A 13752-nucleotide genomic window follows, 5' to 3' on the forward strand; every position below is an offset into this window, starting at 1 on the left:
CGCCCTCCCTCTCCTCTCGCCCTCCCTCCCTGCACTACAAAGTGTAACATGATCTGGGCTGTGTTTCAGTCGACCCAGCAGTGCCATCGATTGTGCAGTCCCACACCGGCTGGGCACTGGAGTTTGGGCCTGAGAGGTATTCACACCGGCTGGGCACTGGAGTTTGGCCCTGAGAGGTGTTCACACCGGCTGGGCACTGGAGTTTGGCCCTGAGAGGTGTTCACACCGGCTGGGCACTGGAGTTTGGGCCTGAGAAGTATTCACACCGGCTGGGCACTGGAGTTTGGGCCTGAGAGGTGTTCACACCAGCTGGGCACTGGACCGGCTGGACACGCTGCTGAGCCAGGCTATGCAAATCTGTCACTGGGCCACTGGGATTGATGGCTCTGAATCCCCTCGGAGAGGACCGAAAAAAGCACTGAAAGGCGCTGTGTTCAGCAGGACGGGCGCAATGCGTGACACGGCTGGCGATCAGACCGCTCCCTGGCAGCTGCGTCTGTGCTGTGAAGCGCTGAGTTTAGGGAGGAGTTCAGATGAAGGAATATCAAACATGTTACAGTACCGTTGGTGTGGTTACTCCACTGCAGTCTAAACTGCCTTAGTTCTTGACATTTAAAGGAATCCTTTCCATGGCTTAGCACAACCGTTCACAGCTGGCTGAGTCTCACAAATGGCTGGACTTTTAAGTTGGGAACACGTCGTGTTTACGGTACATGAAGCAGTCCTTTTTGTCTCCAAGAAAAAAAACCCAACATCTATTTAAAGCAACTGCAACAAAAAGAAACTCTTTCAATAGACAAAGTTGACATTTAAACTATTGAAATATTTAACCACTTAACACTCAAAAACGTTGCTTCCGTTTCAAATACATACCAGGACAATAGAAATATGGTGTGATTCATACCAGAAGAGCAGGTTTCACGCTCTTTTTAAATAGTGGTTCATTTCTGAGCAAACAATGGGAGACTCACATTGCCGGCCAGCAGAACACTTATCGGCACAAAAATATTTGACAATCGCTGGAGAAATTTCAGATTCTTCATTACGGAGTCAAATTACGGCCTGGTGTTTTCCCGCTGGTTGCCTAGAAACAGGCGGGATAAACAGGGGCGACCCGATGCAGCCGCTGACTGTTGGCTCTGCTTGTTTGGGTCGCTTCCTCAACATTTGCGCTCGGTCATAATTTTGATAAAGGGCCAATTCCGAGCCTCGCCCTGGTCCCATATTGTGGAAAATGACATTTGATAAATGAGTTAAAACTACGAAAGTATCAAAATGCACATTCCAGAAATGAATCCACACAATTTGTTTGTTCTCAGTGAAAACGTGCATTTAAACGAGCCGTTTGGATTTCCATGAAGTTATGACATCACAACGACAAGCTCATTTGCTTCAGCGCGGCCCAGCTTGTAGCCAGAATAAATCCAAACGCTTGGCACAGACAACTTTAGTTCCTTGGAGCTAGCCAGCCAATCAGAACAGAGATTCATTGATATCAATGAGCCTTAAACAGGCGTTTCCTGGTAAAGCTCATCAGAGGCACTGGAGAATTGACAAGTAAAACTGGATATAGATTTTTGATACTTAAAATCCACACAAACGTCTTCTTATGGATGCCGGGACCTAAAATAAAACTGTACAGGTGTCCAATATGGGACCTTTAATAAACAGGGAAAGGGGGAGACAAAAAAAGCATAAATAACTAAACATAAAGACTAAACTATATGTAAGGTCAATAATACTCTCAGGCCACTGTACAGCTGACCTCTCCAGAACCGAAATATCCATGAAATAGAATAAGCACACTGTGCCCGGCCCTTCAGAATTGATTTCTTACTGAATTTTCTGAGGAAGGTTCAAATCAATTCAAAGCTCCAATTACACTGTAGGATGATCCCAAACCGCTACAATTTCTCACAGAAGAGCCCAAGGTGACCTTTAAATGGGGCCTTTCAGTGGGATGCTGAATATCACGCATCCTGCATCTGGCTGAGGGATTCTTTCAGGTCAGCTTTTCTCAGAATAGGCGAGGGAAGAGAAGCTACCCTGTGTCACTCCAGGCAGCCAGGTGAATGCTAAATGCTGCGGCCTTCCAGGAATAGGCCCAAGTATCCCTGCTTTATTCCCTGAGGAAGTCATCGCACAAGGCTTACTCCACCGATACAGCCATTCCGGGAAGCTGGCTGTCTCAAAGCAATATACTTCTGGAGCATTACAAAACAAATTGTGAAAAAAATAAAGACGCTTCAAACCTACCAAAAAGAGAAAGGTACACAGCATTCCACAATGTACAGAAAACAGCTGAAGCTATTCTCCTATTCTTATCCGGTGCACTTTATCATCCTCATCGGAGTAATATGGAGAGAAACAACTCCCACTGAATGTTAGAGAAAAGACCCTCTGGGTGAAGGAGATTAAGTTGCAGGTGAGCTTTCCATGACGTATATCAGACAATTATTCCCCAGTGAACCACGTCTATGTAAATATATGAAGTAAGAGACGGGAGGAACCTGTATGGCAGCTGTTTCTTTAGTACAGGAGGAATAGAGGAGGGAGAGAGAGTGAGAGAAAGAGAGTGAGAGTGAGAGAGGGAGAGAGGGTAGGAGAGAGCTCGTCACAGCTGTGTTTACACTGATGTGAACTCCACTCTGGTGCGGTTTCATCATAGTCAGCCGCTGGGTCGCTGGGGGAGAGGAGCTGGCTCTGTTGTGAGGCAACGGTGGTGGTAGGGGGGTGTGGGGGGGGTTAGCATGGCGCGTCACTGCGCAGGGTCTGCAAGGCTGGCTGGCACTCGGGAGCTACCCGCCCACACGTCTCTTAGAAAGAGTGTATGTCTGAGACAAGAAGAGCTTGTGTCTGTGTGTGTGTGTGTGTGTGTGTGTGTGTGTGCAAGAAAGAGAGTGAGAGATAGTAATAAAGAAAGAGAGCGCGTGTGTGTATCCATCTGTTCCATCGGTGCGTTTGTGTCCACGGTACGTTTGTGCATGAAAGCCAGTCAGTCTACATAAGTGCACGTGCACATTTACAAGCATGCTTGTACGTTTATGAGGAACAGCGCTTGATGGGACGGCCGGCTGAAACCCCTCTCTAAAAGGGCAGCCTGGAGAGTAGACCCCCGTGTTGCCAGTAAGCCCCTCTCTGATGGAGGTTTTATGAGCGCCGGGGCGGCCCGTGAGAGGGCCACAGCCCAGGCCCGTCCGCGCGGGACCCGAGCCCGGAGCCTCGTTAATGTCAGATGACTCATCTCTCCAGCTGCTGCCCGGAGGAGAGGAATCGGCCTTCTCGCTCGCAGAAAACACGTAGAATCCCTCTGTAGAGCTCTCCTGGAGACTCTGAGATGCTGCAGCAGTCCTAGAGGACCAGCAACTGCATGAGAACAATCCCAAAGTGTCCTTTCCGTGAACATTTTACAGAGCAGGTCTGTGTTTGTTTTCTCACTTGGCTGGGGAAACAGTCTGCTCTGTCTTCGATTGAGATGTTTGCAGTCTGCTGCTGACGCTACGTGTAATTACTGTAGGTGTTCAGAAAAATGTGCAAACTCGCACAGGTACTTTTGGACTACAGTGGCGTGGACACAAGCCGCCTTTAAGGCTAGTTTATAGTCCAGTGACAGTGTCGCTCGGCTTAAATAGCCAACCGTTCAGAAAGGTTCTATTATCACCCGACGACTCAAGTCAAGTCAGCTTAATTATCCCACAGTGGGAAAATTAATTTGGCGCCAACACGCAACACAAAAACATTAGCGTACAGTACACAAAGAGAAAAGACATTCAGCTCCAGCACACATAAATGAGAAATAATACATTGGGAAAAAAGACTGTGGTCATTGTCCTCTGTAAAAATATAGAAACACACTCCAGTCACTCTGAGTATGAACCGCATGTCCCTGGTCGCAGCGACACTCTGTCGCTCGACTATAAACTGCCGTTTGCGCTACAGCTGTGTGACTGTAGTGTGTGTGTAGTGGGTGTGTAGTGTGTGTGTGTGTGTGTGTGTGATGGGATAAGGTGGGCCTAATGCCCTGCCACCATCTGATGCCCAATGGCTGAGCCAAAGCAGGGCAGCTCTTGGGTTGGCACTGGGATGGGGGACCACCCTGAATATCTGCTGCCTGACGTGCTATCGGTGGGCCTGGGGGCCTGGGGGCGACAGTAGCTCAAGAGGTAAGAGATTTGCACTTCATTGAACGTTGCTGTGGATAAGGAGCGTCTGCTAAATGCCTGTGATGTAATGTAAAAGAGTGTCTGTCAGGCAGTCAGAAGCTTGCCGGTTCTCTCCCCCACCCTGGGTGTGTCGATGTGTCCCTGAGCAAGACACCTAGCTAACCCCCAATTGCTACCAAGTAGAATGGTGCCTTGCATGGCAGCCTTGGTGTATGAGTCCAGTATGTGTGTGAATGGGTAAATGAGGCATTAATTGTAAAGCGTTTTGGAGAAAAGCGCTATATAAATGCAGTCCATTTACCAGCGATGCGGCCATTATGCTGTTGGATATGCAACATTCCCGACATTGTTGCACAACCTGAAAGTAGCAAGGGGTTCCCCTTATAATGATATAATCATATCATTACCCGCCAGTTTAGTCACTTAAACAAATCTCTCCCTCTCCTCTTCAGGCGATGTTTTGCATTTTCCACATAAAAACATCCAGATTCCCCCTCCCCCTTACCCTGTGTCACTCCTTCAGAGGCCTGATTTTAATTTCCACCCATTTTAGGTGTCAAATTCACCTGGGTTTCCCACACCCATTACACATGCAGTACTTGATTACAAAATGGCTGAACACAAACATTGCATTTGCACACCTAAGTGAAAGGTCAATGAGAACCAGCGAGAGGAACTTTGAATGTGAAGTGGATTTAGGCTGCAGTTTGAGTGCGGTCCCTGAAGTCATCTTCAAATTCAGTTTTCGCAGTCAATGGTCCTTGTGACTGTGACTAGTTACTCGTTGGAATGTTGAATGCAGCTTGGTCGTTCAATTCAATTACATCCTCTACAGTTTACAGAATACACTTTTACAGAAGGGAATAAAAAATATCAGCCCAAGCCCCCAAATAGCATGAGGTAAACGACTCCCTTATGGGGAGACAAACCCCCAAACGGTGGTTAGGAAAAACTCCCTGACGGGAAGGAACCCGGCGATGGGGGCAAGCCCATCCTCCGCTGGCCTATAAATTGAGATGGTAACAGTGCACATGGTAACACATGTTCTGTGAAGAAAAACCACAAAGCCATCCACATGACAAGCCACTGTCACTGGCCCTAGTCACAGCACTCCACTTTGCAGAGTTAAGCATAAATAACAGTCTTTCACTTCCTTAGAAGTGACATTCATAATCTTCCAAATGCCGCCCAACGCCCACCCCCCCGCCCCCTGACCATGACAGTCTGAATAAGCCAAACATACTGTAAGCCCTTCTAAGCAGCTCAAGAAGAATGTCAGTATGTTATTGTAATATAGTCTTCCCCATGACAGAGTGTGGTGCACAGTCCGACACCCTTAGCATGGAACTTCAATTGGATCAGTAAATATCCAGCTGTACACATAGACCAGGGAAACTAATAAAACAAAGGTAGCCATGTAGTAATAATGCTGGCAGCTCTGTTTAAAGGAATGTAGGTATGCCAGTCTGTGTGATCTCATTAGTTATGTGGCATATGTGACAGCTTGACCCTGGTCAGAACCTCCTTTGAGAGAGATAGTTCTGAGTCTGGTTTGATGATAATTTCTCTCACTTTAAAAAAACGACTGCTTATGTCATTTTAAATGAAATGAAAACTACAGTTAATCAGCCTGCAGACGTGACGATAAACACTGACTGGCAAACGAGCGCGCTCCCTGTCCATTTGTCGCAGTCCGGGCCGAGATTAACGAGGTGGAGAACTGAGAAATATGTTACAACTTTGCTCCCCTGCAGGAGACCGGAGTTCCCGAAATATCCCAACACTCGGTCGGACAGACGGTGGAGCTATTCCAAACGCCCGGTATCGCATTCTTGTGTCCCAGAGACATGTGGGCTGCTCATAAAGGCTCAAACGGGGGTGGAAATTCGAACCTGGCGACGGGAGGGTGGCTGGAATGCACTACTAATGAAGCACTAACACTTGATTAGCAGGCTAATGCCTGCCCTCTGGCACAGGACACACAACAGGGCAAGGTGAGGAAGACCACGCCAAACAGCCAGCAGAAACACACTCTCAACACCACTTTTAGGTGCATTATAAGAACTTAAAGGAATTCTGCCAAGCACACTTGCAAAATTCCAGAACGAGGTTCCATTTTATGAATTAGTTTACAAAAATGAACTGGTATTAAATGTGTCATTGTATAATTCCACTGGTTACTGTGCCGAAGTCAGACATTACCTTTCCCCTGATCGAAGTCACCCTCAATAGTATAAGCACTCCCTGGTTTGTAAAATGTAAAAAAAAATCAAGTTGTTTGTACCAACCAATACAAACGTTTTACAGAAACTAATGCAAAGCAGTCCAGGCTGCTCATTTTTGAGGTAACTAGAATGATCTTAAACAGGAACAGCAAAAGAAGTTAAAAGAACAATACAAATCAATCCCCTGCTGAAATGAAACAATGTCATTTTTATCTGAAATCTCATCTCAACTAAAACTACTTTATGATACTAGTTTTATTTTTGCCTGTTTCCATTAGTTAGTCTAATGCATTACACAAATCTGAGCCTCATATTCAGGTCCCCCCCCGCCCCCGTTCTCTCAGTAAATGGTTCATTCCGCTGCCTCCCGTATTGTTATGTGGGATTTCCCGATAAGCATTCAAATGAGAAGTTTATCCTGGAGATCAGCAGACATGCCCAGATGAAAGTGAGCTACCCCTGGGCCCTCCCTTTTTCCCTTGGGAACAGGCACAATCCATTTGACTATGCAAACGGGGGGCTGCCAAGGTCAAACGTACGAGCTGCACTTCAACCGGCCCGCTCTCACGGTGTTTATGTGGGAGGGGAGGAGGAAATCGCTCTCCCCGCATTTCAGACTGTATCAATCTCTTTCATATGACTCTTTATTAAGATAAAGATTAAGGAGTGTGGCCAAAGGCTGGTGAATAAACAGTAGGGTTTCATTATGCCCAGTGTGGACAGAACAGATTTGTGTTTCTCAACCGAAAAACCCAATAATGAATTAGTTCAAAAAAGGGATTATTGTACCTTTTGCTTTGAACAAAAGATGTTTCGCAATAAATGATTAAATTATGTTAAATTATAAAAGTCCTGAAAAAACATATAGTATACTGTACATACAGTACAGCTCCTTCGTTCACATGAAAAAACTACAGAGCAACTCAGAGGCACAATGCAATAAATACAAGTTCCCAGTGCTTAAAAAGAAGCATATGTTGGTGAAGACTGTTGGGAAAAAAAGAAATAGAGCACTACCTTTCCTTCAGGCAACAAACACTTCAGAAATGATGATCTGTGCCATCACGAGGAAGTAGATCTTAACCCCAGGATGTTATATTTCTCTTTTGTTATACAGAACACAGATTAATACACCGGTATGTCTATCATAAAAGAATGTCTTCGCCTATGGTTTATATATGTATCAGTCAGGTCACATTACATCGAAACCAGGGGGCTAATACTTGTTAATTACTTTGCAATATAAACAGTAGCACTTTGTGAGATGCTGAAGAAGTCTTTCATGCTAAATATCAGTCTGTTGAAAATAGGCAGACAACAGTCACACGGGCCAAATAAAATTACAAAATGTAATTACTGTGTTAAAATCTTTGAAGCCGTTTGCCGGCGTGCAAACAGATGCTGAATTATGACGGAGGCCAGCTTTAATGAGCACATCAGTGTGGTCTCAGTGGGCAAATGTATATCAAACAAACATTTTAGCTAATGTTCGGTCTGCGTTCTGTGGGCAGCCATCTCCCACAATGCTCTGGGGCAATCACACGTCCATGACGGCAAAAAAAAAAGACAAATAAAAACTTTCAGCTGGTTTTTTCGCAAATTTAGCTATGCACCCCAGAATAATGTCTGGTTGATGCGGGTTCATGTGGTTTTTGCAGGAGGAGGATGTCTGTTTTCATTAGAAATTTTTCCTTAGTTTTTGCGCTGTCCTTGGCTCCATGCCCCCACTATTCCTGAAAAGTGCGAGTTCCTTCCACAAAGTTACGCCTCATTGAAACCGCACTTAATGGAGCTTATTCTATTCCTCTGGTAGGTAACTGAACAAAGTCAGTATCAAAGGTTTGCATGTAGATTAACGTGGCACACAAAAAAAGTGCACGTAGATTACAAAGAAGGGGTCACAACGTCCCTCAACAACAATAGAACATGCTACCAAAGAGCAGCACCGGATTGTAAAAATAGTTTTAAAAAATACTCCATGTCGAAAGTGACCCATGCTATTCGTACGGGCACTTGGTCTTAAATAATGCATTATATTTGGGGAGGACAGATCATTAAGAGTAGCTGGCAAGAGACAACATAGATCTTGGATATGCTCTGCTCGAAACATCCCAAAATAGAAGAAAGAAGCAAAGCGAACTCAAAAGGCAAGTCATGCTGCTTCTTTCCCTGAAGCTAAAATCAGGAACTTAATACAGGCACTGCAGCCCATCTCAAAAGAACCAACTCACCATCTCAAAAGTCTGGACATTGATGTCCATCTACCTCCATTTTAGTTACAGCTATTACAACGCGGCCGAGAAATGTAAAAGGGAAAGGGCTGTTATTGTTATCGGTCACTTCTGTGAAATAAAACTACAGGTGGCTATTTGAGTAGCCATGGAATGTGAAAGGCATTGAAGGGAATTTTTATGAAGGGCATGTTTAAAGTGATTGAGTCCCCAGATGATATCCTCAGTGCTGCGGGGTGCAAGCGGCCTGTAAATCATACATCTGTTTTGGTAGTGCACGGCCCACTCTCAAAAGCAGACTCCGCGGAATCGTGTTGCTGCAGAGCCCAGGGATTTTGGACGGATTTGATGTCGGGGTCTGGCCATAGCAGTTCCTTTGACAGGCTGAGGTAAGTTACCGCGTGGGTAAACTGCGCTCGGATTCGGTTCAGCTCACGTTTAATTACCGGGAAGCGCGGAGGCATCTGACCGAGCTGAGTTTCTCAAGAGGAGAGGCCTCGGGAACACACATGGAATACAGGTGCACACACGCGTCAACACAAGCTCACGCATACCCATGCATTATCTCTCTCTCATACATACACACACACACACCCACACACAATAATTACCATTGTTCAATCAAGCACACATAAGAGTAAACAGGCACACACATGCTATCCCTAAAAAATGTGCTTGTGTGATCACATAAAAAAATTCACAAACTGAAATAGTAATGGACACTAAACCTCACATAGTGACAGTCTTATGGGTAAGAAAATTACTTGCGACCATAAAAGCCTTGCTCTCTAGTGGCATGACTTCATAATAAGATTATTAAGATTAAGACCATTTTGCATATGAAATAAGAACATTTGTGGGCTGAGAATTAGAATGTTCAAACTAATTTTTGAAAAAATGAGTTAGCATCACAAAAATGTTGTTTATCGGGCACTAAATACAAGTGTGTAGTTTTATACAAAAGTATTGTTTAAAAGTATGAGAGAATTCAAAATGTAAAAGTCGTATCTGCTTGGAGCCCATTCACTTTGGAATCTTTGAAGCTCAATATCTCAAAACTGTCAGAATGGAGATAGAACCTTGTAGTGCTCAGCTCACAAATTGTGCATTGCATCAACCTTAAACAAAAACCTTGGAACAGGCCAATCTTTCCACTGTCAGCTTCTACTTGACATGAAGCTTCCCTCGCACCTCCCCCAGCTGCCCACATACAGCAGCCGGATAACCGAGGCCTCCACCCACAGGCCAGGACAGTTTTCCTTCTGCAGAGCCCTGTAATAATAACGACTTTCCTCACCTTCCCACAGGAAATCTCTGCAAAAACCCAAACAAGAGGCCAGTCGCGGCCCCCTCCTAAAGACTCGTCTCATCAAGAGGGACACCATGAATCCACACAACTGCCCAGTTTAACAGTCAGTGTAAGAGCCACCTGGGGAGTTTGTTTGTGACGTTAAACAAGGGGATAAGATCGTTAGTAGCTGACACATTGGGGTCTATACTCCAAGGCTGGGTATTCCACAAAGACAGTTAATTCAGGTTTTCTCTGCTCCTAAAAGCTCCGTTCTGCTCTTAGGTAGCGGTATAGGTAGTTTGGTCTTTCTTCAGCCTCTGCAATCACAAATGTCACAACGCCATACGCTCTCTGAAATAACGGTATGAAAAGTGCCTAAAAAGGTGCAAATGCTTGTCACTGGGGCGGTACCCTATAGGTGCACAATATGGCACCACTAGCCAGCAATATACAATTAATTTGTTCCTTTATTGGTTGGGAAGCGTACTAATTCAAGAGAACATTACTGTAAATTTGATCCTGGGAGAAGTCCAAAAATGTACCTCCACTGTCTTAATTTCTGAGTGCGTACCACGGAGGAGTTAGAGGAGGGCAGACATGCTCACCGAGTTTGGGGTCGAACCTCCAGGCGGGGACGTGGTCATTCTCCTTCAGGCCGCTGTCGGCGGGCAGGGGGACGCTGACGCTGGCCGGCTGGCTGACCTGCAGCTCTCGTCCGCCGCCGCCCAGCAGGTGTACGCTGATGCCCGCGATGGGGGTCAGCTGAAACCTGTCGTTCCCTGCCGGGGAGAGAGAGAGGCTGAGAGGGAGAAGCAGGGAGCCAGTAGGAGAAGTTAGCAGAGATTAGGGCTGCTGCTGACTGCGTGACTCAGCTTCACAGAGCACAAGTGTGGGGGTGGTAGGGGGGGTGTTGCTGCTGGAGCTAGATGGGGATTGAGAATGAGGTCAGTCATTGGCTGCTGCAGACTGTTAATTTGGGTGTTTTTCTGCCCCCCTTCCTTTCGCAATAATCTCACTAGTTTGAGTCTGAAAATGAATACAGTTGAATTTCATTATAGTTTATCAAGCCTCTAGTATTGTCGTGCTATTGCTAGGCAATGTTTCTTGTGTTTAAACAAAACAAAAAAAGTCGCTTTCCATTCTACTTGATGGCATCTTCCGCGAGATCCTCGCTGTTGTCATGCAACAGTTTCCCAGCTCCACAATAGCCTTGCTTGGTTAGGTTAGGCATATGACTTATCATATTTCCCAGGGCAGAAACCCCTTTAACCCCTTATGGGCGCATGCACCCTGCGTGTTACATCTCCCTTAACAGATAGGTACAACCAGCGTGTTACATCTCATCTCATCCCATTGTTATATTTGATCATATGACGGTTTTTCAAGACACATGACTGTTGAAATGCATTGCGATTCCTAGGCCTTTCTATGGGTTTTCTATAGGGTGCTTTAATGTCCATAATGGGTTACTGACAGCCCCACCCAGAGCCTCACAGGAGTGTCATTACCATGTGGCTGAAGCTAGGCCCATAAGACCAGACCGTTGCTGAAGCGATAAGCCGTATGGAGCCACCCGGTCGGACGCCCTCTTTGTCCCACATAGACACCCTCAAGACATGTCCCAGAAAACACCAGTGCGTAGACACAGGCTATTGTGTTTTTGTGGATGAGACCATGGAAGGATACGAGTCCTTTGATGGATCATCCTGCTGTTCCTTGGCTACTGAAGACCCACCCTGAACAAAGCAAGGGCTGTGTAAGGCCTTCATTATGAACTGAGCCTTTGTGCCAGACGACGAGCTGCAGGGGAATTACAGAGGTGTAATGCACCCATTTTCCTCTGCTATCTCGAGACCGATAGATACGTGACGCATTGACGATGGTAGGACCATTTGATAGTTCAGAGAGTAATTCCAAAATAGTTCATTAATTCATTAGTCATGTGTAAGAAAAAATAAATTTCAGATGAAGGACAAGACACATGTAATGTGCAGCATAGATCCTTTTCACAGATTCCGCAAGCAACAGGGGAGTTAAAAGGTGAAGAGCCAGGAACATCTGCAGAACGTCAAACTAAGTATGACCTCAGGCACACCCAATTCAAAACCTTTACCTCTGGTGTCTTTTTCCCATGAGAGTTTGAGCCAGAACATATTGGAAAGAATCTTGCTCTGGTCCAACTTCCCTCAATTGTGGAACACGTCAAAGCACAGAAGTAGTCCTACTGACGACCATAATCGAAAGTCAAGGGTATATAAAACGGCACCATAAAACGGTCCTTCAGGCAGTCCCATAGAAATGGTAAATGATAAATGGACTGCATTTATAGCTCTTTTATTCAAAGCCCTTGACAATTGATGTTTCTTATTCACCCATTCACAAACACTCACACATCAACAGCGACTGGAAGCCATGCAAGGCACCAATCAGCTCGCCAGGAGGAACCGGGGGTTAGGCGTCACTTTGAAACACCCAGGGTGGGGGATCGAATCGGCAACTCTCCAACTGCCAAACAGTTCTTACCACCTGAGCTATGGTCGCCCCCAAATTGTCTCAGAGCCCCTCTCACCTGTGCCATTCCCACCCAGGACCTGCAGATAGGGGAAGCGCTCCAGCTCCCAGGCCGACCCCGCCACAGTTAGGAGGGCCGTGAGGTTGGTGTAGCTGCCATTGGCTGGCAGGCTCAACGCTCTCCTCTGGAACTGTACACTGGGCTGAACCCGCAAACCTGGAGGACCAGGGGGACATGTGAGGGTCACAAACCAAACGCCAATACGAAGCATCTCGACTCCTGTATCTAATGAGGAAAAATCGGTGGGAGAATGGAAACTACATTAGGTGTACACATTCATAAACACTGGTAATCTCCTGATCTTTTTCAGAGAAAGGGAGATGTCCTTTAAATTTATACAGCAACATTATAGCAGCATTATACAGTATAGAGCTTTTTCATCAGCTCTTTGATACTTGGTGGAAGGCTGAGGGAAATAACAAGAAAATAAGCACATTAAAGCAGATTAAATCAATAACTGGGTAAAATGTCAGGGGCTATTTGGATGTACAGTAGATATACAGTACACCTCAAACTCAGAATTAGGGACTGGCCAGTCAACTGAACAAGATATGAACCTGGAAGTAGCATAAATAATTGCATTACCAAGCTTCGCCTAATATATGTATCCTCTTCATTATCACTAATGAAAAACTGGAAAAAGGCTTCCCCCTCTATAATTGTATGTTATTATATCCATCTAAGCAGTCTGGGAGTACATCTCCAAGGAAGCAGCATAATGAAACAAAAACAATGGCAGCCTACCTTATTGTGAACAATAAAACTGGCTTTTAAATGCATTGCTCAACCCAATGATGGATGCTTTCATTAATTAAAAGTGCCAGGAGCAGTTAAAGCGGAGTTGGGTACTTAAAAGCTGCCGACTCATTGGCAAATGTTCTCAAGCCTTTCCTAGGGTACTCTGGTCCTGAACTGCCAGAGATATTCCTGTTTAACTCTTAACTCCATCCAAGCCTTTATCTACAGTACATAACCTATTGATAAATCTAATTGTGTTTTTTATCACAGTGTTACAGAGTGCTTCACAAAAAACAATAAAAAGAAAGCAATAAAATCTTAAAACAGAGCAGACATCAAACATAATCGTCTAAAGTGAACACAGGGTGTCATTGGTTAAAAACAAGTCGATAAAATAAGTATTTAAAACTTATTCAAATGATGACACTGAGTTTTCCAGTAGAATGTCCTCAGGTAGGCCTTCCAAAACCTAGGAGCCCTGATGGAAAAAGCCCGGTCAGCCTTTCTAATCTAGACCTTGGAATGGCCAGGA

At 45.3% G+C, this 13752-nt stretch overlaps 1 protein-coding gene across 2 annotated transcripts in view; it reads right to left on the bottom strand.

Annotated features, from left to right (window-relative positions):
• Nucleotides 1–13752, bottom strand: part of fam171a1 (family with sequence similarity 171 member A1) — a 54368-nt gene that overhangs the window by 9232 nt on the left and 31384 nt on the right. For both annotated transcript variants that reach the window (XM_061252450.1, XM_061252441.1), the window contains 2 exons: nucleotides 12480–12638; nucleotides 10516–10689 (listed from right to left, as the gene is read on the bottom strand). In XM_061252450.1, coding sequence (XP_061108434.1) covers nucleotides 10516–10689; nucleotides 12480–12638 — 333 coding nt within the window. The remainder of the gene's footprint in view (nucleotides 1–10515; nucleotides 10690–12479; nucleotides 12639–13752) is intronic.

The sequence above is a fragment of the Conger conger genome, chromosome 1, assembly GCF_963514075.1.
Source record: "Conger conger chromosome 1, fConCon1.1, whole genome shotgun sequence".
NCBI classification, from domain to species: domain Eukaryota; kingdom Metazoa; phylum Chordata; class Actinopteri; order Anguilliformes; family Congridae; genus Conger; species Conger conger.